The sequence below is a fragment of the Pelmatolapia mariae genome, linkage group LG14, assembly GCF_036321145.2.
Source record: "Pelmatolapia mariae isolate MD_Pm_ZW linkage group LG14, Pm_UMD_F_2, whole genome shotgun sequence".
In the NCBI taxonomy this organism is placed as follows: Eukaryota; Metazoa; Chordata; class Actinopteri; order Cichliformes; family Cichlidae; genus Pelmatolapia; species Pelmatolapia mariae.
In genome coordinates, this window is record NC_086239.1 from 5,196,834 (window position 1) to 5,220,619 (window position 23,786).

Genomic DNA, 23,786 nt, shown 5'->3' on the forward strand with positions numbered 1-23,786 from the left:
AAATAATGAAAATAAAATTGCATACTTTTGGCATTTATTAGAATGAAAATGAGGTATATATGTTGCATTTTGTTTAATTTGGAGTAGGTTCCCATACTCTAGTTCTATTGGCAAATGTTAAATGAGTTAATAATTTGCAGTTATTTTGAGCTTTAAGTGAACTGTACAGCTGAGCAACCAAAATCTTATCAATAAAGAACATACATACAACAAAAACAACATACAACCCAGTGGTTGGCACGGTTTTTTTGTGTGTGGTCTCTGTTAAAATGGAAAATTCATTGTACAAGAGTTGAATTAATTGTTTTACTCTGAGGCAGTTTAAGCACTAGGAGGTGTCTGTGGCAACGTGTCACTTAGTTTTTTCTCATAACCCAGTCTCAATACAACGTGGCAACAGTCACTTAATCCATTTAAATATCATTCCCACGTGTGTTTGTGTGTGTCTGTGTGTGTATACGTTTTTGTAGGTTTGTGAAGAGTAAGAGATTGCTGCACAGCAGGCATCACTCTCTGTGGATACTGTTCATTTTGCTGGGAGTCTGTATTGCCATTCAGACCTTTGTCACCCATCAGGCCAGGTAAAGTCCTACTCTCAACACCAATTTTCTCAAACCAAGTGGACTTTGTTATCGTTAATCTTTTTTTGGACAATTCTTACTGAATCTAGCATTGGTGAAAGATAACTCGTGTGACGATTATAAACTGTAAAATATATAATATGGTATCGTCTTGATGCATGCTCAATCATCCAGGTAAGTAAATCTCCAAAGGTTGATTCTGTTCATCTGGACATAGCGTTTTCAGTGGGAGAAACGTTTCATCACTCATCCAAGTGACTTCTTCAGTCTCAGCTGACTGCAGGTTTCAGCTTCATCATAATGAAGGAACTGACCTCCCAGCACATTGTTCCCTCAGTGGGCTGGTTTCAGTCATTATGCAAATGTACTGTTTTTAAGATTGGGGAAACCTGCAGTCAGCTGAGACTGAAGAAATCACTTGGATGAGTGACGAAACGTTTCTCCCACTGAAAAAGCTACGTCCAGATGAACAGAATCAACCTTTGGAGATATAATATGGTACTTACTATAATACATTAAAAAATACAACATTAAAGTTAATTTACTGAACTTAAAGTGAATCATGTTCTGAGTCCTGTTTCTCAGCAACTCCATCCTACATCCCTCTGCAGGCTCAGAGCTCTACCAATAGTTCAATAAGGAGAGATTATTAGAAAGAATGAACATGATTTATTGATGAACGGAATATAGATAGGTGTTTGGTGGTTAGAGTTCGATGTCCCTTCTTGGGCGAACGGAACCCCAGCTGTGAAAGGGATTAGAGCAGGACTCCCCGGAGCCTAGATGCTGGTGGCTTGAATGGAGCTTGAGTGATGAGAGATGGAGATGGGGAGGAGATGGGTTGCACAAAGGCCTCTGCAAAGGAGAATGACAGAGGCGCAGTGAGACTTAATCCTGTAAGACCCAACCCATCAAAAAATAGCCAGAAAATTCGGATTTTTTAGAACTGAGATCCACAATTTTTTTGTTTGCTATATTATAGAATAGAATAGAATAGGGCTTTGGAGTTGACGTCACGCCGCAGTGCATTGTGGGATCGCAGCGCCATGTCAGAAGGCCACAAATCAAAACAAACACACTGTGTTGGAAGCAGGACTGCCAGAACCACGCTTAAAATCAACGCAAAAGACGACTGTATCGCGACCGACTGCGCCCAGACGCCAAGAAACGGTACATGGAAAAATTTCATGTGTATGTACTTGCTAAGTACATGTCAACAGATCTTGAATAAAAAAATAAACATACTTTTCGTTTCTGTTTCATATTTCATATGCTGGTTTGCCTGCAATAATGCCAAATAATACGCTACTCCGTCAACATGACGTGGTTCTGCAGCATGACACATTAGGATGCTTTATCTAATTATCTATGACCTCAGCGCATTCAAAATAACACGAAAAGCCTATTAAGAGAGATATGAATTTATTTAGAACTCACCGGAAAGAAAATGCCGCGAGCAAACCAACAAAAAATTGGGGATGGCAGAGAACTCGATATCCGCTCGTCTGACCGCTGCAATCCAAGCCTGACGTCTTCGTTTAGTAATATCGGATACATGAGATCCCTCCCGTTGCCTCCATCAGGGGAAACGATGAAAAGAGAGCCAATTTTCCAGCTTCTTGCCTTCCTTATCGTGTGATCTAACGTTGCAACACAGCACGTACGAACCATAGCTGACGCTTCCGTGTGCTTTCCTTGGCCTACTGTCATGGCGGGAGGGGGCGTGGCCCCGCTCCCGTGACATCACGCTCCAAAGCCCTATAGAATAGAATAGCTCTTTATTGTCACTGTTACAAGAACAATGAAAGGCAGTTTGGCATCTCTCCGTGTGTGAAGTACACAATAGCATAAGTATTTACACAATAACACAGACAAATTAATATTTACACAAGAAAGATATGTACAAGTTATACATACACCTGCATACATACAGATACACCCATACATACACGCACATATATACATATATGTATATATACATAAATATATATATATATATATATATATAGATAGATAGATAGATAGATAGATAGATATAATAGTGTCTGTTCTACATCTTGCCAGGGCTTATCTAAGAAGGTATGTTTTAACCATCCTGAGATGTATTGGGGCTACAATACATCTCAAGATGGTTAAAACATGTTGGCTAAGAAGTAGCAGTGAAAGTTAATATGGAGGGGTCTATCTTTCCAAAGGAAATTCCAGAAATTCCAGCGATCTTAACCAGTCAGGTGATAGTTTACTTGGGATCATTGAGAATAAATAATTGAATCTTGGCATTTGAAAACGGTGCTTTCGCGTTGCAGTGTGGACAGCAAAAACGGAGACTTTTTGAAAACGATGACACATTTTAGTCATGTGATTGTTTCTCAATTTTGACAGCCCTATTAAAGATTAATATCAGTTTGTACATGCTTCAGATAGCTCTTCTTCAAATTCTTTAATTCTCACTCGCTTTTGCAACTTTGTACTTTTGTGTTACTCACAGCAACAACCCCACCTCATTGTTAGTCCATTTAAAAATCTCGGTGCTTTTCCTCGACATTTTCCCGCAACGTTTCAAAGAGCTGGAAAGTAAATAAACAGCGGGCAGAAATGAGGCCGGTGGAATCGTCTTGCATTTCACACATGCGCAGTACTGGAACGTAAGCGTTTTCTGCCGTTTCAATGTGGACGCACAACTCTGTGAAAACGACTGAAAACGATAGTGTGGACGCGGAGCGTTTTCAGACAAAAATGCCGTTTTCAAATCTATCCGGGCTAGTGTGAACATAGCCTTAGGTAGCTGTAATATTGCGTAAGAAATCCTAGGTCTCCTCCCTTCCCAAATAAATCTAGATAAAGATTCATCTCATCTAGTGGTATTTCAATTTGCAGGGATAAAAATAAATATAATAATTGTGGTACTAAATTTATCTTGATTACATTTATTCTGTCAATAAAACTCAAAGGATATGTATTCCATCTATCAAGTTCTTTTTGCATGTCTAAGTTAATTGGATCATTTTTAAAAAATTTTATACCAAAATATTTCAGGGAGTTTACATTCCAATTTATTTTCAATTCTTGGAGCTTTTGGTCTGTGATACAATTGAATATTGAATACTAGAACTTGAGTCTTTTTAAGATTTATCTTGTAACTTGAGTATTTTCCAAATGTGTTTAATGCTTGCCTTAATTTAAAAAAGGAATTAACTGGGCCTATTAAATATATCATCATATCATCTGCAAATAAACTAATAGTGTGTACTTGGTTATTGATTTTGATCCCTGTTAACGAGTTATCTTGCTTAATCATCTGAGCAAGTGGTTCAATATATAGAGCAAGCAATGTAGGGCTAAAGCAACAGGCCTGCCTAGTTCCCCTCTCTAGATCAAATCTTTCTGTCACAGCTGTTAACTTTAATTCTGGCTGCTGTTTTGCTATAGAGAAACTTAATACACTGAATTGATTTTGTGTTAAACCCAAATTTAGCAGTGTAGTGAAAACCATTTCAGGTGACTACATCATGAAGCTAATTGAGAGAAGGCCAAGGGTTTGCAATGCTGTCAACAAAGCAAAGGGTGGCTACTTTCAGGAATCTGAAATAAAAGACATATTTAGAGTTATTTATCAAATTTTCTTTGCAACATTATTCCACATATCTTGCTTCATAAATTGGATCAATAGAAAGTAGTAAAAATAAAGAAAAAAACATTAAATGAGAAGGTGTGAAGGAGAGGTAGAAGCGGGGAAACATGCACCCAAAACTGATGGGGGCTTCCCATAAACCTCTGCCTTTTTCTTCTTCAGTCACCATTTTTTTTCAATAGACCACTCTACTTATACACTACTCTGCGTTTAATTTGCTTAGCCTTTTTCATACCTACATTCACCCGTTCACCACCATATTTTATCAATTCTTTCTACATAATTCCATATATCTTCCTTAATATGTTTGATTTCTTCAGTATGTATCTACAATGTAGAAACTAATAATAAAAAAAATTAAAGAAAAACCATTTCATTTATATATACACCCACACACATATATAATATAATTCATAACATTACAATATTCAAATTTCTTGAGTACATGTATTCTGCAGTGTGTTGTGCACGTTCATAAACTAATTGCTTTCAAGGGATAGCTGGCTGAATCAACCTGCAGTGTCACATTATGAGGTACTGATTAAGTTTTCGGCATATAGAAAGTCACATCCTCACTTTTGTTTAAACAAAATTGAAATGTTTATTAAAATGCCACAGTAAAGGACCTCCAGTGCATTAAAATGTGATGTCAAAAGTTCCTGACCTAGAACCAATAATATAAGATTTGAAAGTGAGGTATTTTATTGTGTTTATGACGTTTTCCAGGAATGGCAAGATAGTACAACTCCAGCAGATGAAGTTCCCTATCAAGAAAGAAAAAGAGTTTCCTCACATAAGACCTGAAGACACAAGATTACAACAAATGGAACAAACTGCAAATGGTAATCATCAACATGAGCGACATGAAAAGCATTCATATTCTTTAATCGACAGGCTTGCAAGCGCTCAACAGGAGGGGAGAAAAGTTGCACTGGGCAAGCTGCTTCTACCAAAAGACGGAAACAAACCAAACGTTGACCTTCCATCTTCTCTGGTTTCCCATAGTACCCGGAAAGACTTAAATCTAGGCACAGAAAAAACACTCACCCGCTCTCCTTCCAGTTTTTTGAAGACTCAGAACAATACTCACACTCAAGCAACCTGCCATCCAAAGTCTCACATCGTTTTCCTCAAGACACACAAGACAGCAAGCAGCACTATCTTAAACATCCTGTATCGCTATGGCGAAAGCAGAAACTTGACCTTCGCTCTCCCTCTAAACAAACAGAGCCAGTTATTTTATCCATTTTTCTTTGTTCCACATTTTGTCGAAGGAGTTAGCAGCAGAAGTGTGAAAGAGTTCCACATCATGTGCAACCACATGAGATTTAAAAAATCTGAGGTGAGTTTCATCAAAAATGTATGTAGTTCCATGTCAACCACGGCAATTATATCATCAATTTGATATGGTTTGGTATTCCAGTCAGCCTGACTAAGTACCAAAATGTGTTAATTGGGCCAGCTGCAGTACACCCTGTTTCAAAGTTTCACATATCAAGACCTAATGAAATATTATCTAATGTACGAATTATCTAAACTACAAAGCAGGATTCATTCTTATACAGGTACCTTAAAGGTTAACCCTGGGTTTGAAAAGAAAATTCTCTCAAGGGTATATTGGCATGGTAACTCATACTGCAAACCATTTACCAGAGATCAGCAGGTGTGCACAATGTGTAGGAGAACACAAAACATTATTTACCATCATATCATGACATCTTATGATATGATGGTACCAGGTTACCATGTTACTGTACTACATGCATCTATGTGTGCATCGCTTCTTAGTTTTTGCAACGTTTAGACATTAATCTAGCACAGTGATACTTGCATTTGTTACAGATTCACCAGACAGAAGTGATTTTTTTTAAAGCTACTTTTTAGACTGAATCTATGATCTAGGCTAGTGTTTCTGAGATAATTAAATTTTGTTGTGGTCCTTATAGGACAGGTACTACAAACCCGTGATTTTATAGACTATTATGCATTAAACATCTGCAGCAGTAACGCTAATCCAAATAGCAGTGATGGGGAACATTTTTCTGCAGAATAAATACTTTTATCATTATTATACAGTTACATGTGTAGAGAGGTGTCTCGTAGTATCTTATGAAAAACCTCTCTTTTCATAAGAGAGGTGTTTCTCCCATTGCTTTTGCAAAATGGTTCCAATAAAAATCCTTCACCAGTCACAATTTTACACATTTTTAAAAATAATTTTACAAGCAGGAAGGATTCCAGAATGGTATGCTTTAATCTGGTCTAGTTTATCTTATTGAAGACTAATAAATATTTATTTATTTAATTCATTTACCTTTATTTTTAAGGGGTGGGAGTCTTTCACGTCTTGCCTCTCTCTAAAAGTCATCTCATAACACTGCCTTTTAACCCTTCCTAGATTAATGGCCAGTTCAAATATCACTCCGGATTTCTTTCCTTTTTGGCATTGCGTGAAAATGCACCTGAAGGCTCGAGACCAAAATGTCTCCTTTTATAGAAGTTCTGACACTTGTTAATGATCAGTGCTTTTGATTAGCAGCACCTGGCTGAAACTTACCCTCTAAATTCAAAAGAAAGCAGTAAAGGCGTATTATTTTTTCACACACTGCATTTTGTTATTGAAACAATGTGACATATTTTGAAATTCATCTGAATTTGTTTTTTTTTTATCTATTTTTATGACTTGCTAAGGATGACAAGAATAAACATATATAGCACATGGATAATATAGTGATAACACTACTGGTCTTCAGAACAACAGGTGTCTGACTGTCTAATTTACTATGTATTTCCCAGGTGGCAAAAGTGATGCCTCAGGATACCTTTTACTTTTCCATCTTGAGACATCCTGTGGCTATGATGGAATCCATCTTTAGTTATTATAAGAGCATTCCAGCCTTTCGTAAGACATTTAGCCTGGAGGACTTCTTAGACAACAGCTGGAGAAACTATAATGCATCAGTAGCCAACAACCACTATGCTCACAATATTCTGGCTTTTGACTTTGGCTTTAAGAATAATATTGCAGTTGGTGCTGGAGACTTTGAGGAGAGAACCACTGTGGCTATTAAAACCATAGAACAGGACTTTAATCTTATACTAATTTCTGAATACTTTGATGAGTCCATGGTCTTGCTCAAGTACTCCCTCTGCTGGTCCTTGGAAGATATGGTTTCCTTTCGGCTCAATAGTCGCAGTGAACAAACTCGGCATTCACTTTCACCGAACACTGCAGAAAAAATCAAGAAGTGGAATGCTTTAGACTGGAGGATTTACCTGCACTTCAACACAACCTTCTGGCACAAAGTGGATAGTCTTGTTGGACGACAGAAGATGGAGAGGGAAGTAGCTCAGCTGAGAAAGCTACAAGTCAAGCTTGCAAACACTTGCCTGAAAGATAGATGTGCGGTTGACCCATCACTGGTAAAAGATGCTAGGCTGAAGCCTTTTCAGTATGGAACAGCTGTCATTCAGGGCTATAACCTAAACCCAAACTTAGATATACAAACCAAAACAAAATGTCAGAGATTTATCTTACCAGAACTGCAGTACACACACCGTCTGTACACCAAGCAGTTCCCAAAGGAAGCTGCTAAGCATAAACAGGCAACTAAGACTGTTAAATAATCACCTAAAGAAAATTGCTATGATGGCAAAGCATCAGGAATGGGAAGACCTGAGCAGCCTGACCTTAAGAAGTAAAATCAGGTCTCAAAAACCAATGGGCCTCCACAAGTTCTCTGTTAACAAAAACACAAGCTAACAATAAAACAAGAATACCACGAGTAATACCTCTGACTAATAATCACAGGATATGTGATATGCTTGAGAAGTATGTGTTGGGTATTAACAAACATTTTTGATTTTTTTTCTTTTCTTTTCTCTTCTTTTTTTAGTAGCCACACCAGTGGTTAAGTTGAAAATATGAAAGTTTTTGAAGGTTTTGAGAAAGGCTGTTTGGCAGCCGGAATATCATATCACTTTGGTGATTATTTAAAAAAGATCATTCTTATGATCTTTTCATAAGAATGATCACATATTCATTCTTATGAATATAAGAGGCTAACCAAGCCCAATATTGTTAGCTCCTGGATGTTAGAAGACACAGTCAAGAGTAAAATGTTTTTGACGAATTAACTTTTGTTTGTTTTCTTGCTTGTTTGCTCATTTAAAACAGATCTTTGAAGTACATGGGTTGAATTTTGGACTGTTTTTGATACCGTGTGTTGTTTTAATTGCTGAAGATAGCAACGGAACTTGAACTTGACTTGAACATGCTAGTTCAAGTCAAGTTGCTTTTTAGTGTCACAGTAATACACCTTGAAATAAAGTAATGTTCTTCCAGGATCAATGTGTCACAACATTAAAAAAAGCACATGGCATTAAAATATCAAATTTTATAAAGAATAAAATATACATATATGAAATGGAATGTATTAATCTGTGTGTGTGTGTGTGTGTGTGTGTGTGTGTGTGTGTGTGTGTGTGTGTGTGTGTGTACGGGTTCATACTATCCTGGTGGGGACCAAAATCTGACTTTTACTATCCTGGTGGGGACTTTCTGCACCGTGGGGACCAAAATCCAGGTCCCCTCGGGGTTGAAAGCAATTTTCACACTCAAAATGCGGTTTTACTGTCAGGGCTACAATTAGGTTATGGTTAGGTTTAGGGTAAGGGTTAGGGTTAGGCATTCATTTTTAATGGTTAGGGTTAGGGTAAGGGGCTAGGGAAAGCATTGTGTCAATGGGATGTCCCCACGAGGATAGCAAACCAGACATGTGTGTGTGTGTGTGTGTGTGTGTGTTTTGAACATGGTGTTAACAGAGATCCAATTTAGCTGTTGCTTCCAATCACATCCCTGCAGGTCTCACTGTCATTGCCCACATTAGTGTTGAAGTACCCCACCTGGGAACTCCAAGAAGGTAAGGTACTCTAAACTGTCATTTGGCACATAGGCACAGGCACCTTCCCCAAGCCTGGCTCCAGAGTGAGCCCCGATAACCCTATCCCGGGGAGGGTGAACTGTTTACTAGATTTTTCACCCACAGGGGTCTCCTGAATTGCTCGTTGTCTTTTCCCTCACCCAGGACCAATTTGCCATAGGAGACCCAGAGTGAATCCTCTTCTCTTAACAAAAAATAAAGGATCTTTGACAGGTAGCACAGTGTCCTCTTTCTAAAGTAAATCAATCAAGGACCTTTTTTTGGAAACTACCAATGCTGTCTGAGTTACAGTACCTCCAGTATAATCATTTGAGGGTTCTGGTGTGGTGCCAAGAGTGATTGTCTGCCTGTGTTTAAGCTGTTAAAAATGACTTTTTGGTCTTTAATCTGTCAAACATATCCCAAAGATGAAGCTTATATGCAAGTGCAATAAGGAAGATTGGTAATCACTCACCTGGATGTTTTCCTGCATGCTTAACTGCTAGTCAACCACAGGCCTTTACCATGGCTCAGAGGTATAAGAATAATCCGTTCATTTAATAATGCTGTTCTTATAAGTACAGTTTCATTAACCATCGTCCTGTACAGAACCTGTGATATCAAGGCAGCCATTGTACGTATACCAGCACACATTCGGTAGCACTCTGTAGCATTCACATTCTGGGGGTGGCTGTATCTCCACTGGTAGAGCAGGGCACCTACTCAGCGGAAGTTTGGTGGTTTAATCCCTGTCTGCTCAAGACTACTTGTAAATTCTTGTAAATGTTAGACAGAAACACATAGAGCATAGGGGAAAAAAGCACTGAGAGAAATTCTCTGCAAATGATCTATGGTAATTATTAAAGAGGAGGCTTGATTCCAGGTTCAGCCCATTTTCATACAGGCATCCGTTAATGAGACACCGTATTTTTTCATGGTGGAGAATTGTGCGCTGCGAGAGACCCTGCTTATGGAGTTTAACAACCCGACCATGTTTAAAAAAGGGAAAGGGTTTTTTTGCCTTTGCGATCAGAACATCGTGACAGTGTGACCACCTTACTTAAAATTATCATGAATCCACATTTTTGCACAGATATGGACTTTTGAAGGCATGTTGTCCTAAACTTTTAATCAGCTGTAAGCCTGTTTCAGTTTAAGTATTGTTTTTAATAAATTGCATGCTCAAAAAATGTTTTGTCTCACTCCCATTTCTTCTTTTTGCATGTTGAAGCTCTACTTGAAACCTTGTTAAGATCCAACCATGCCAAATATGTTTGGGTTTTTTTGGTTCTTTTTTTTTTTTGCCATTTATCAAGTGGTCTTAAACTTTTGATTGGGACTGTATATTAAATATACACTATCGGTCAAAAGTTTTAGAACACCCGATTCTTCCAGTTTTTTATTGAAAATTATGTAGTTTAATGTCTCATTGCACTGTGATGAGTCAAAAGTTTAGAATACATTTTGGTCTATAAATTCATGATTCCATGATTTCTCAACTCCAAGTATTTATTTGTACTATCCTTTCATTTCAAAGTAGCCACCTTTGGGAGATATAACAGCTGAACACACCCGTGGCATTCTTTTTAAAACAAAAATCAAATATTTTTCAGAAAGTTCTTCCCCTATCTGTTGCAGAAGTTTCCATAAATGTTTTGCACCTGCTTTGCTTTCCCTCTTCTGTCCTGTTCCCAAACCAGCTTGATGGGGTATAAGTCTGGAGACTGTGCTGGTCACTCCATGTTTTCAAGCTTACCATCTTGCTCTTTTTTCCTGAGGTAGTTCTGGACTTATATTTTGGGTCATTATCTTGCTGTAGGATGGACCCCTACATACCAGAGAGTACTGCATGGCGCTGTGGTAGCTGTTTTGGTTCAGGGTGCGTCCGACCCTGAATCCAGCAAAAACAGCCCCAGACCATCACACTTCCTCCTCCATGTTTGACATGGAACCATCCTTTCGCCTATTCAACAGCGTACAAAGACCCTGTGTAATGAACCAAAGATTTCAAATTTTGATTCAGCAGTCTATAACACCTTCTTCCAGTCTTCATGGCCCAGGCAAGCCTCTTTGTCTTATTCTGATGACTTTGCAGTGGCTTTCTTGCTGCAACTCATCCTGTCAAACCTGCAGCTCAAAGTCTTCTCTTCAAAGTTGAAACTGAGACTTGAAACTGCAACCGTTGTTAAGCTGTGCTTGATGCTGTTGTCATGTGGCGAGCCCATCATACAAGCTGTTAACTCTGACAGACAGACTCTGGCAGACCCAAAGCCACAATTGAATCACAGGACAAGTTTCTCAGAGTTTGCCCCAGTTTCTGAGGCCCTTTTGATAGTGAAGGAAACGCTACTCACTGACACCTTTCTTTGCAATTTCTCTGTAGGAAAGACCTACATTTTATGTGTTATGATGGTCTGTCTCTCTTCCATTGTTAATTGCTTTTTTCTCCCCATTTTCTACTTTCTGCAGTACAATACTGTTCAACTGATGCTCATGAAGGATATGGTACCACAGTGTGTTCCAACGCTGCTTTGATGCAGACAAAGGGGGTTGTAGGTAATACACAAAAGTTGAAACACCTGTAGGAATTAGTAGCACCAGCTTTCAAGGCGTGATCAACCCCCATTGCTCCAGAACAGCTTTAAATTGTTAACCCATTTTGTGTTCCCTTAAGAAGGCCTTCTTGGAAAAATCTTGAAATGTACATTATTTTAAAGTTTTGAGTAACCTTACCTTTCTTTTCTTTTCTTTTAACCTCTGGCAGTTCACCACTGCAATAAATAACTTGAAAAAATTCAGGTGTTCTAAAACTTTTGACCGGTAGTGTATGTGTTTACTTCAGATGGTACTGATGAATTATATAGTTATGTTAAAAAACATACTACAGATGACAGACTACTAAATCAGAATAAGCATTTGGTTAAACACCATATTTATAAGATTCTAGGGCTGAGTATAGTAACCTCACTTTTATCTCAATTTAGAAGCAGAAAATTAAAGGTCATCCAGGTCTTTTTGTCTTTAAGACATTCCTGCAGTTCAACTAATTGGTGTGTTCTATCTGGCTTCATGGATAGATAAAGTTGGGTATCATCTGCCTAGCAGTGAAAATGTATCCTATCCCTTCTAAACTTACTGCCTAGGGGAAGCATGTATACCGTAAACAGAACTGGTCCTAGCACGTAACAAAAATTCGTCTAGGCATGGGCCCAATTAACCATTTGTAAGATTGAGGTACATAATTTCATGCCATTCTCAATAATTTTACCATGAATTTTGTCATTCTCCTGCAGTTCATACTTATAATTATGATAATTATAATATATAATTATAATTATCATAATTATAAGGATTATTATTATTAAATATACTATTGAATATCATTGTATCATTATTTAGGCTACCATTAAGCTTTCTGGATAACAGCAGGACATGAATGATACTTTATGAAGTAGTAGCATATGCTAGTTGTGTGTACTTAACATGATAAAGTGTAAACAGTGTTGTAAGGATTTATATTAGCATTGAGGACAGTTGAAATGGTGCAAAATAATATTGTATTTTCTGATCTGAGTTTTAAAAAGACTCTTTAAAAATACACTTCTTTTACTTATTGTACATAATTTCTGTAGATTGGTGGCAGATTTTTAACTGCCTAAAGTTATGGGGGGAACCCCACCCACCCCACCACCACCACCAGACAACCTGAAAACAATATCAGAATTTAATTAAAATGTACAAAAAGCGCATTGCCATAAACATCTTTTATCAAAAGCAAGAACATATGTTGGAATGGAATAAACAGAATACTGTCCAAAACCTATTAAATTTGATTTTGCATTCATGTGGACCTTAAAAGTAGTGGTTAAAGAGTAAAAATAGCACTGACCACGCAATCAGTGGCAGATGTGCAATGGAGTTAACTGAAATTTTAAACTCTCCACATCCATCCAAATAGCACATGAAAAACACAAAGACAGTTCATCTAGGCAGAATTTCGTCTAGCTCTGTACACTGTACAAATTTCAAAACACATTTGCATCTTTTACAAAGGAAAGGAGCTGCCTGGTTTACAGGATCAGACACACAATAGTACAGTACACTGGTGAGATGAAGCAGCCAAATATTTTTGAGGATATAGTAAACCTGGATAAGGATCTAACTTGTCTCTTTAGATATGGTGCAGATGCTACAAAATAACACTTGCAATGCCTTAAAACATGTCTACTCCCTGAAGCTTTGCATTATTCAGTTCAATTTTTTAAAGGTTTTAACTAGACAGGTTATGTCTTTTACTATAGTAAAACTTCAGCATATGGCACTGCATTTAGAAACTATTTCGAAACTATTATACAGGCAAATGCAAGACTAATTTTTACTATATAATAATCTGCCATTATTTTTCAAGAATGTTTGAAGTATTACTAATAGACTGGCATTTATATGGCACTTTTTTAGCCTTACTGACTAAGGCTTTAGTGAATAAGCCACTTTTAAACATACATTCATACTTTGTTTTATTATATATACTTTGCAAATCATTCTACATAGAATTTATGGGTTAAATTTGACATATATCGTCAGAAGGATCACAGATTGACCAGTGTTTGTTAAATAAGAGAAAAAGATGGTCAAAGTAAACTTTGTTGTCATCTCTGCTATATACAGTTCAGTATATAGAGAGACGAGGTGACGAGGCTCCAGTTCCATTCATCCAGTGCAAAACAACTCAGGGAAGCTTAGGGAGCTTAGGGAATCTTGTGTGAAACTTTACCTGGGATGTCATATATACTTTTAATGGGACAATGGTGACCATTTTCAAGTGGGTCTGTGAGACTGCTGAGCTGAATGGTTCTTGCAGAGACAGGCACCTGTTGAACTTTGAGGAATCCTGTGGAATCTCTGAACAGCGAAATAGGAGAATAGGTGTGCTCAAAAAGTGCTGTGAAAAAGTATTTTTTTCCCTTCTGATTTTTTTTTTTTTTTTTGCATATTTGTCACATTTACATGTTTAAGATCCATCCATCCATCCGTGCTCTTCTGTATCAGGGTTCCAGTGGGGCTGGAGTCAATCCCAGCTACTAAATTTTAAATTTACACAAAGATAACCTGAGTAAATACAAAATGTAATTTTTAAATGATGACTTTGAGAGAAAACAATATCCAAACTGGCACAGCCCTGTGTGAAAAAGTAATTACTCCTTTTTGAACCATTTATTAACTTTGACAAACCATATGAATTGGAAAGCTGAGTTCAGTTTCACTAGCCACGGCAAAGCCTGATTACTGCCAGACCTCTTGAATCAAGAAGTCACTTAAATAGAATGTGTCTGATAAAGTGAAGTACGATAAATGGTATCATGAAGCAAAACATCATGCCAGAAAGAAGCTCTAGAAAAGATGAAAAACAAAGGCATTGGCATCAGTCTGTAAAGGGTTACAAAGTGAATAGTGAGATTCATTATCAACAAATGGAGAAAACTTGGACTGATTTTGGTAGGCTGGCAACTTGTTGGAAGGTTCACCACTCCGCCCAAGTGCACGTCAACAATTCCTCCAGGTCACAAAAGAACCCAGGCATCACTTGAGTTCATGATTCAACAATAAGAAAGAGACTGGACAAAAATGGAAGAGTTCCAAGAAAGAAAAAAAAGGTTAAAAAACAACAACAACAACAACACAAAGACCTACTTCATCCTTAAAAAAAACAAACAACAAAAAACACCCCAATCATGACATCAGGAAAGGGGCTTTTTCAGAAGACTTTTACACAGAACTATACAATGCAGATAAGGAACAGAGGTCATACAGACATGGACAATGACATGGACATGAGATTTTAAATATAGCAGCACATTGAATGGAGTGGTTCTTACAACACGCTACTTGATCATTCAAAGCACTTTATACAACATGCCTCATTCATTTCACACTCATTCATGCAAACACTTTTTTCTACACCTAGGAGCTTTCTATCACACACATTTACACTCCCTAACCCAGAGAGCAACTTGGGATTCAGACGAGCATTACTTTGGGATGTAGTGACAAAGATAACCTTATTAGTAATTAGTGGATGACCTGCTCTCCTGAGGTCCACTATCACCTCACAGCAAGAAGGTTCCAGGTTCTGGAATGTGGGGCCTCCCTGCTGCTGCGGAGTCGGGGCGGTCTGCTTCTCCCCACCGCAGGGAAAAGGGTAACACCACCTGGGTCTGGGTGCAGTTTCCCCCTCCAGGGACAAGGGTACCTAGACCCGGTTCTTAGAGTACGCTTGGGGAGTGTGATTGTGTGTACAGCGTCTCTTTATATCTGTCTCCACGTTGGTTAAGTGTGGAGTAATTGCTTATGAGAGCATGAGGGTGGGAATGGATGTTTGTATCTGTGTGTGCCTGTATGTCTGTGTCTATATGTCAGGTTGGGTATCAGACGCCACCTCTCTGGGGACATCTGAGGCCCTCCAAGGTTTGGAGGCCTATCTCCCCCCACCACTTCCCCTGCCGGTGGCGGACGCCCTCAGACATCGGTACGTTGGTGGTTCTTTGTGTCCGGGGATGGGCGTCCAGGTACACACCGGCTCACTCCTTGGTGGCTGCTTATCGGGGCCTGGAGCCTGGGGCTCGCTCGGGCCCCTTCGGGGATGGGGTGCCCTCGGCCTCTCGGCCTGGGGCTCAGTCACTCTGGCACAGCTGGTTGCCGGCGGAGCTCACGGGCACGTCACTGCAACCCCCCCTGGCTTCTGCTCCGCGGCTGCTGAGTGACCCCTCATCTGGGACTCTCCTCAGCTCTTTCTGGGATAGTGGCCCCTCTGTTGGTCTTCCTTGGTCTCTTGTGTTCTGGGGGCCTCTGGATGTCTGGAGTTTTGATCTCCTCCATACCTGCGTCATGCCCTGGAGAATGGGGCTGTGGCCCCCCACACCCTCTAGCAGATCATTACATGAAGGAACCTTTTAAAAAACAAGCGCGTCCATGCTCACAGGTGTACACACGGGTGATCACACACACAAACTACACCCTTTTTGGCTCCTACCTCAAAGCACACTGTGCGCTGTCGATCTTACGTGCTGCACAATAATGTTTAATATTTAGTATTTACTGTCATATTCCCATATATCATTGTGATGTTGTTTATTCTATTGCTCTCGTTTTCTTCTGCTTGTTTTCTTTTTTCTTTCTCAACAGGTGATCCAGGTGATCGATATATGTATTTTTTGTCTGCTTATTCTGTTGGTTTTTGTTTTTTGCCCTTTTTCCCCGTCCCTCTTCTCAGCTGTTTTTCTTTCCCTCTTTCTTTCTCCCCTTTCTTTCCCCCAGTCAAGTCTGTCCCGTATTCAGCAAGTGAAAATAAAATAAACAATAAAAGGTGAATCAAATGGACCATTACGGCAAGGCTGGGATGGTCAATTTGGTAAAGTAAATCCGTTGGGCATCTTTCTTCGCCTTTAGACAATAATTCTGATGGCAAAAGAGCCAAACGGGACAGGCAAAAAAAAAAAAGAAAAAAAAAAAGAAGGTTCCAGGTTCAAATCCTGATTGGGGCATTCCTGTGAGTCTGGGCCTGAAGCTTTCTGTTGACAATTTGATTGAAGTATTATTATTATTATTATTTTAAACCAATTGTTTATTTTTTGTGTTTTATTGGCCAATAGGGCACATAATTTTATTTTTTATTTCAATAACCCCAAGTTGCTCTTGAATGCATCCATCAGAGCATGAATACATGTGAATGTTAGACAGAAAAAGTAGAAAAAGCATAGAAAGAAGATGCTTGTATGGGTGAATGAGTAATGCTGTATAAAGCATTCAACTAATGTGACCTACCTTTATAGTGAATGAATTAAACTAGTGTTGCATGATAGTCTTGACTCCCTTCTTGGTTCTGTTTTGGTTGCTTGGTTCTGTTGTGCTACATCCTGAAAAAATTCTAGCAAGAAAACCTGAGTAAGACAACTAAAATGGAATGACATTTGTATGTGCGGAAGCAATTATGTAATGTAAAACCTACCAATTGACCCTATGTGAAGCAGTATTTAGCCTTCAGTTATGACTAAAAAACACTGATTGCTTTTTTGTATTTGCATTGATTGGATGCTGTAGAACTAGACACATTCATAACCAATTACTGCCACCTATCTTCAATCACCTACACAGACCACTTTCAGAAACACAGGGTTTCATCAGAACCAGACTTGGGATTCTAAAAGAGAGGAGTAAGAAAATTTATTTGTCTGAGAAGCATTATAAAATGCTCTGGGATGGCCCAGATACAGACTCAGAGACTAGACTGTAGCTACACTTCAAATGTAGAAGACGACTAATCCTCCACACACGAGGGCATCCTGGTAAAATATTAAAGGATTTGTGGGACACATTATGGATGTGAGAACTATTTTCATAACAAAGAGCAATTTTTGCCTATACCATCAACATTGCGGCCCCAAAATAGTTGTACAAAAAAACCTAAACAAACAACAACAACAACAACAAAAACCCATAAGATATCATCAAGATATGTTCACAGTTTAAAAAAAAAAAAACGAAAAAAAGAGTTGTGCAAAATTTAGTTTCTTTAAGATATTTGAAGAGGTTAAAAGTCAAAAGTTAATATTTTGTGTTTACTCAGGTTGTATTTGTTTTATTTTATATTTAATCTGAATGTACATCTTAGCATGAGGATAGAATTTAGAATGTGTTGCACACAAAATTAAAGAAAGTGGAGGTGCGTGGAATCTTTTTTCTCAGCACCTTTGATCCAAACCAGTTCTAAAAATGTAGGGAAATATTCTCCTCCATTTCTCAATAAAACGTATGAGTACCTCAAAATTGAACTGACCTGAAAGTACTTGAGGGAACCGAAGGCAGAGGTTATACAAATGTGAATAAAACTAATGAAATTATAAAACACAAGATGACCATAACTATGAACAGAACACAATAGTCAGTGAAGGTGGTAAGCATGTTATCCTTATAATAAAACAATACTGGGTGAAAATTAAATATCAATCCCAGGATACCCATTCTATTTAAAAATTGAACATAAATTCTTTATCTTATGTATGCATAACATTTCAATATCAATTTTTAGTACAATTTATTATAATAGATTTTTATCATACATTAACAACTACAGCAGCTTTTGGCATCCACACACAACAGAATTTTAAAAAAATGATGAAAAATTTAATTTTCAAGCTAAGGAAAGAGAAAGTTTGAAATGTAATTGTCTTTTAAAGATTTGGAGCAGGGAGCATACAGGTGAGGTGTGGATGGGCACATTTTACATTGAAACAAAAACGGCTTTTAAAGTATGTTTTCATACTTTTCACCAGTGAGGTCAAAATACTTTACAGTCTGTACAGTTCAGCACACTACAAAGTTTACAAAGCATGGAGGAAAATTTACATTTTTTTTATTTTATTTTATTTTTTTAAATAGAAAAAAATTGTCCGATGGGCTTCTGCGAAGGACCAAAAAAACATACAAATGTGTCACTTAAATCATTGTCCCTTTAGTTTTTTTGTTTGTTTTAAATCTGTCTACCACATCCATAATCATTCTTTCATGTTCACATTCTCTATCCCATTCTTTTCATATTCCAAGTAAATTCCTATTACAGTAGGAAAATCATTCCTAACTGGTCTACACAGTGGGGTTAGAACTGACAATCCAGTTAATATTGTTATTCTGTTGGTCACTGTTCAGTGAGGTGAAATGGTGATTTTTTAAAAATGAGTGTTAATGTATATAGTTGTAGCAGTACCTAGTACTGCTGAAGAAGTTTACCTTGCCCAGACATAACAGAATCCTTTGCATCTTCTATCTGCACAACTGCTATGCTCCCACTGGTTGGTACTCTTGTGCTGTATAGCTAATCACACCTCAGTCTGTTGCTGTGAGTCCGTGATGATGGTCACCCCCCGATGAAGCTCATCCATACTGTCAAAGTCACTGCCATGTTCAGAGTCGTCCAGCCCACAGGGGGTTGACATGTCTGAGGCTGATGATGCACCAACGGACAGTCGGATACTTCGGGACACAGAGTCATCAGTGTCCCCATTTCCTGGTGTTCGCCCACTCAATGAAGAGCTAAAAATTTCATTTGGCGCCTCCCCAGTGGGTATTTGATGGGGAGGTAGGTACTGGCTAGGGTGGAAATATGGTCTGGCATGCTGATGTCTTGTGCTCAGTGTGCTCTCCTTGGAAAGTGGTGTATTGGTAGAAAATGGTGCATAGGGCTCAGTATAATCCTCACCTGTGGGCAGTGGAGGTGGCAGTTGGTCTTGATTAAGGAACTCTTCTTCGTGGGGAGGGAGATAGTCACTGTCGATGTCATAGCCCCCTAGATAGTAATCTGACTCCAGTTCTCGAGTACTTTCGCTAAGGCAAGGGGTCGAGCCTGCTACTTCGTTTCCATGACTTGCCTCGTAGCCTGGCACCTCTTCAATGTCTGAGAGCCTCGGGCTTGGCATCCAGTCTGATGTATCCCAGTGATATGCTAGACGGTAGAAGGGGAAATGGTTAGCAATAATCTGAACTGTAAAAATGATAAAAATTCATTTAAGAGCAAACACTCCAATGTGGAATTGGAGCATGGAAACATGCCTTCAGTAAGCCCCAGATGGGCATGGTAACATCAACACTACATGGAAGTGTTGAAATTCAGGAATAGGACAAGACATAGTCTATACAAAAAACCTGTTAGGTCTGGCATGCACTTTGCAGATTGGTGTTACAAATGTGACAGCATGCTCAACTTCTTGAAGAATTGGCAGCACACAAGCCATGCAGTCCTTCCCCCAAAGAAATAAATAAAATGACAAAACAAACAATAATAACAAAAACAAAACAGTAGAAATCCATTCAGTTCAGTTAGAGCATTATAACATATCTTGTAAATTATCTGCAAGGAAGTCATTTAAAAATCTCCTTCTCTCTCTCTCTATCCATCTATAATGAGACTAAGTATATTCCATGGAAATCGTTTTAGTTTGGGGGATTTTCAGGACACATTTGGACAAACATACACACATTCTGATGGATGGAATTGGGGTTCGGTATCTTGCCCAAGGAAACGTTTACATGGAGGAGCTGAAGATTGAGCTGAATCAAACTATTAGTTAGTAGACAAGCAGCTCTAATTTCTAAACCACAGCTTTGCACATGGGGAGACCATTGCTGCCCCGAATTTAATATGGAATACGTGAGTACATATGAAAATATCAACATTTGAGATTTATGGGGCAGATTTGTAGAATAAATTACTAAAAAAAAGATTATTTGCCACTACAGTATGTCATTAACCTGGTGCTCTTTCTTCCTGAAAGTATTAAGCCCTATTCCAGCTCTTAAGCTGCACGTTTCTGATAAGCATTTACTTGCCCCACCAATCTACCACATGCTTATTATTATGTTGTTTCTATTCTTTCTCTGTGCTTGTTCTTTGCTTTCCTGTCAGTCAGTGGCAAGGTCAGAAGGTCAGAAAGGTCAGAACTGGTCAAATAGCTGTCTTGTCCACTGGGGATCACTGGGTTTTTCTATAATGTAGGCTTTGTGTGAACTGGCTCTTAAAATAAAAACAAATTTAAATTACATTACGGTGTTTCAAAAAGGACTAAATATTTGCTTGTCCAACCACTGTCAGAAAACAATTTCCATGGCATACACTTCCATTTACTATATATGTCCAGTGGATTGTTTGATCTTAAGGTCAGCCTTCATACCTGAAATCACAGCAAGACATATACTTACCTAGACTGGTTAATTGTTTTAATGGAATGGAATTTCTTCGGATTAAGAGAAACTTCCTGTCTCACTTGAATGCATCGTCTTGAATACACTTTCCCATGGTATCAGTAGTCCTCTGGCATAGCATAAATAGTCATTCTTATCACTTAAGTTTGGCTTACTGAAAGAATAATTGACTAATGACTCTGAAAACTGAATTCAGATTTCATTTAAAATAAATGAGTTTAAAAATGCCAGTGAAACACAAAAAAAGATTTCCATGCATAAAAACAGAATACAAACAAAACTTAATGGGAAAACTTAATAACACAAGAACTGGCACATTAGGGTGGAAAGTAGAGTGGTCACCACCGTGGCCTATTTAGCGCAGCACAAGACAAGCTGTGGAATAACATATCTATACAAAGCTTTGACCAGAGAAGGAGATGAGGAATTTACCCATGACAAACTACAGGGCTATAGGGGCAAAGATACAGCAGGTAGACAAAATAATTTCAGTAAGAACCATTTGTTTCTGATTTCGGTTTTAATTTTAATGCAGACCATTTATGAGGTCTGTCCCTGACTATACACCTGATAGATACACCATAAAAACAACTGTTGGGAAAGCTTCTTTTATGTCAATGTTCCTCCACAAATGTACTGATGGTATATAAAGCTGTCACTGGAAACTGTTTTGAAAAGGGCAGTCAAGCATAAAACTGGAGAGAAGTGTTATTCTTGTTATTCCCAAATGGAGAAGTGCTGAGGCAGGCAAAGTGAACGATAAAAAAATGTTTTATTGGCTGATCCAAAAATTAAAAGAATTCCAGAATTCAAAAAGGTGAAACAACAAAAGGAATAAAAATATAGAACCACAGATAAGACCATTAGAATACATGATATGCAAACTGACAGTCAGATAAAAACAAAAGGAAACCGGTTTTTCTCATTACTGTTGTTTTTGTGCATTCTCATCTCTTCTGTCTTCCATACTCCTCCTGTGACCTGGAAATCAATCTCAGTGCACCTTTTAGAAATAATAAAATGTATCTGGAAGACAGAGGAGAGGAGAGTGAAGACTGCAAAGGTGTATCCTGTATGAGTATGTAGCTCACTTAATTGTGTAAAAAAAAAAATGAAAAAATACACCTCAAATATGCACTATGAAAAATGTCTGAACCTTTTTGTGTTGACTGTTGCATGTATTTTATTTATAGCCTACAGCATATTTAAACAACAGAGGCTAACCCAAATGCTTTTGAGACAGGCACATTTACATACATATAAAAACTAGGTTTCCAAAAAACCTAGTTTTAATATAGACAAAAGGCTGAAAGGTGGGTTTTGCTGTGTTCATCAGTTGTTCTGGAAAATAAAAATTCCAGGGATTTAGTGGTCATTAAAATGTGTTCAGAATTTTTAAATTGATGGTGATTCATCAGACACACTGCTCTCCCCCACATTTGCTGCCTTTATAAGTTATAAGTATTCAAACTCAGTTGGTACTTTACCAACAGAGAAACCTTACTAGGTATTGATCGAGAAAAAAAGTTGGAGTATCGCAGAGTACTGCCAAAAGACAGTCTTAAGTAAATATTACTAATTCAGAGGAGAATGTGTTCAATGACCACTCACACAAAAAAATTCATTCTGCATAAATTCAAAAACAAAAACTTAAATCTATTTTGTAAATCTTGGTCATGCCATGATTCAAACAAGATGACTATCCATGTACATCCTTTCTCACTCATTGGCTAACAACCTTGCAGTGATAGCGTCTTAGCCAGTGAGCAATCAGTTTTACAGTCAGACTCATCCCTTCTTACCACGACGGTTTGGAGGCAGATTTCTTTTCTCATGTATTAATCACATATTTAATCATATCACATTAGTTATAGTAATATCACTTTCTCACTTTACTATAGTAAGAGCACTCCTGTCACCAGTTTGCATGCATGTGGAATGTTAACACAGTGAGGCCATTGTAATGGGAGACGTTAAACAGATAGTGGGACTCCTTCTCCTTATCAGGGATGTAAATCCTTAGGTGATGGCCAAGCAGAAAACAAGGTCATAATTCTCTCTGTGAGGGAGAAGGTATAGCCCCCCCGTGAGAGGGGCCAACATGTAAGAGTTTGTGTTCTTTGTCTGTGTCTCTGCATATAAGATGTAAGGGCGGTGGCCACAATTCAAAGATGATCCTAGTGTTTCACTGGGATGCTCTCGCCACATTGCAATGTGTTTATTAAACCTGCTTCAAATCAAGCTCACTGGGTGTGTTGCAGGTTATTGTTAAAATTTCCACAACAAGGGCAATGGTGGAAACACTTTTACAGGGTTCAAACTGAACTTCAGAAACCAACGGGCGACGTCACTATAGTACGTCCAACTTTTGGAGGGTAAAACACAGAACAGCCAGTCACAGCCATTACAGGGTTAATTAGTTAGCAAGCTAAGAAATTAATCTTGCTTCATCTTTATATCACTCTGACCATATTAGTTCTAGTTATTGTCACACAAAGAAATAAAGCAATAAAGCTAATTTTATGTTCATTCCCTGTCTTCAAAGTCCTGCATATGGGCCCTGCTCTGCCTGCCACAAAGCAGTTTTATGACAAATCCAATCATCAATATCTCTGTTGTTACACAGTAAATAAATAAATAAAAATAAAAGCATTAATAGCTTGTGAAACTTCATTTTCCAAAATGCAAGAAATAGAATCAATCCAAAATGTAATTGATGCATGCTAAATCATCCAGCTAAGGAAATCCCCCCAAAATTGATTCTGTTCATCTTGACATAGCATTTTCAGTGAGAGAAACAATGTTGCTTTTAAACCCCAAAACACGCTGCGCCAAAAATCGGTCCACCCCAAGGATCTGGTCCCCCAGCACAAAGAGAGTAATATTGCCATGGGCCCTGTG

The 23,786-nt window shown here is 38.2% G+C and overlaps 2 protein-coding genes across 9 annotated transcripts in view; one reads left to right on the plus strand and one right to left on the minus strand.

Annotated features, from left to right (window-relative positions):
* The first annotated feature begins 5,490 nt into the window (after positions 1-5,490).
* Positions 5,491-9,329, plus strand: LOC134641575 (galactose-3-O-sulfotransferase 2-like). The gene is made up of 3 exons (XM_063494049.2): positions 5,491-5,554; positions 7,009-7,635; positions 9,300-9,329. The coding sequence occupies exons 1-3, from the start codon at positions 5,522-5,524 to the stop codon at positions 9,327-9,329; spliced, it is 690 nt and encodes a 229-aa protein (XP_063350119.2). The 5' UTR covers positions 5,491-5,521.
* Positions 9,330-12,893: 3,564 nt separating this feature from the next.
* Positions 12,894-23,786, minus strand: part of fat3a (FAT atypical cadherin 3a) — a 335,255-nt gene continuing 324,362 nt past the window's right edge. For all 8 annotated transcript variants that reach the window (XM_063492471.1, XM_063492469.1, XM_063492470.1 and 5 more), the window contains one exon: positions 12,894-19,629. In XM_063492471.1, coding sequence (XP_063348541.1) covers positions 19,007-19,629 — 623 coding nt within the window. In that variant the 3' untranslated portion in view covers positions 12,894-19,006. The remainder of the gene's footprint in view (positions 19,630-23,786) is intronic.

Coding starts and splice junctions, on each gene's coding strand:
- LOC134641575 (XM_063494049.2), top strand. CDS start 5,522: ATGTGCAACCACATGAGATTTAAAAAATCTGAG. Junction 5,555..7,008: donor TGAGATTTAAAAAATCTGAG/GTGAGTTTCATC, acceptor TGTATTTCCCAG/GTGGCAAAAGTGATGCCTCA. Junction 7,636..9,299: donor GTGCGGTTGACCCATCACTG/GTAAAAGATGCT, acceptor TCCCTCACCCAG/GACCAATTTGCCATAGGAGA.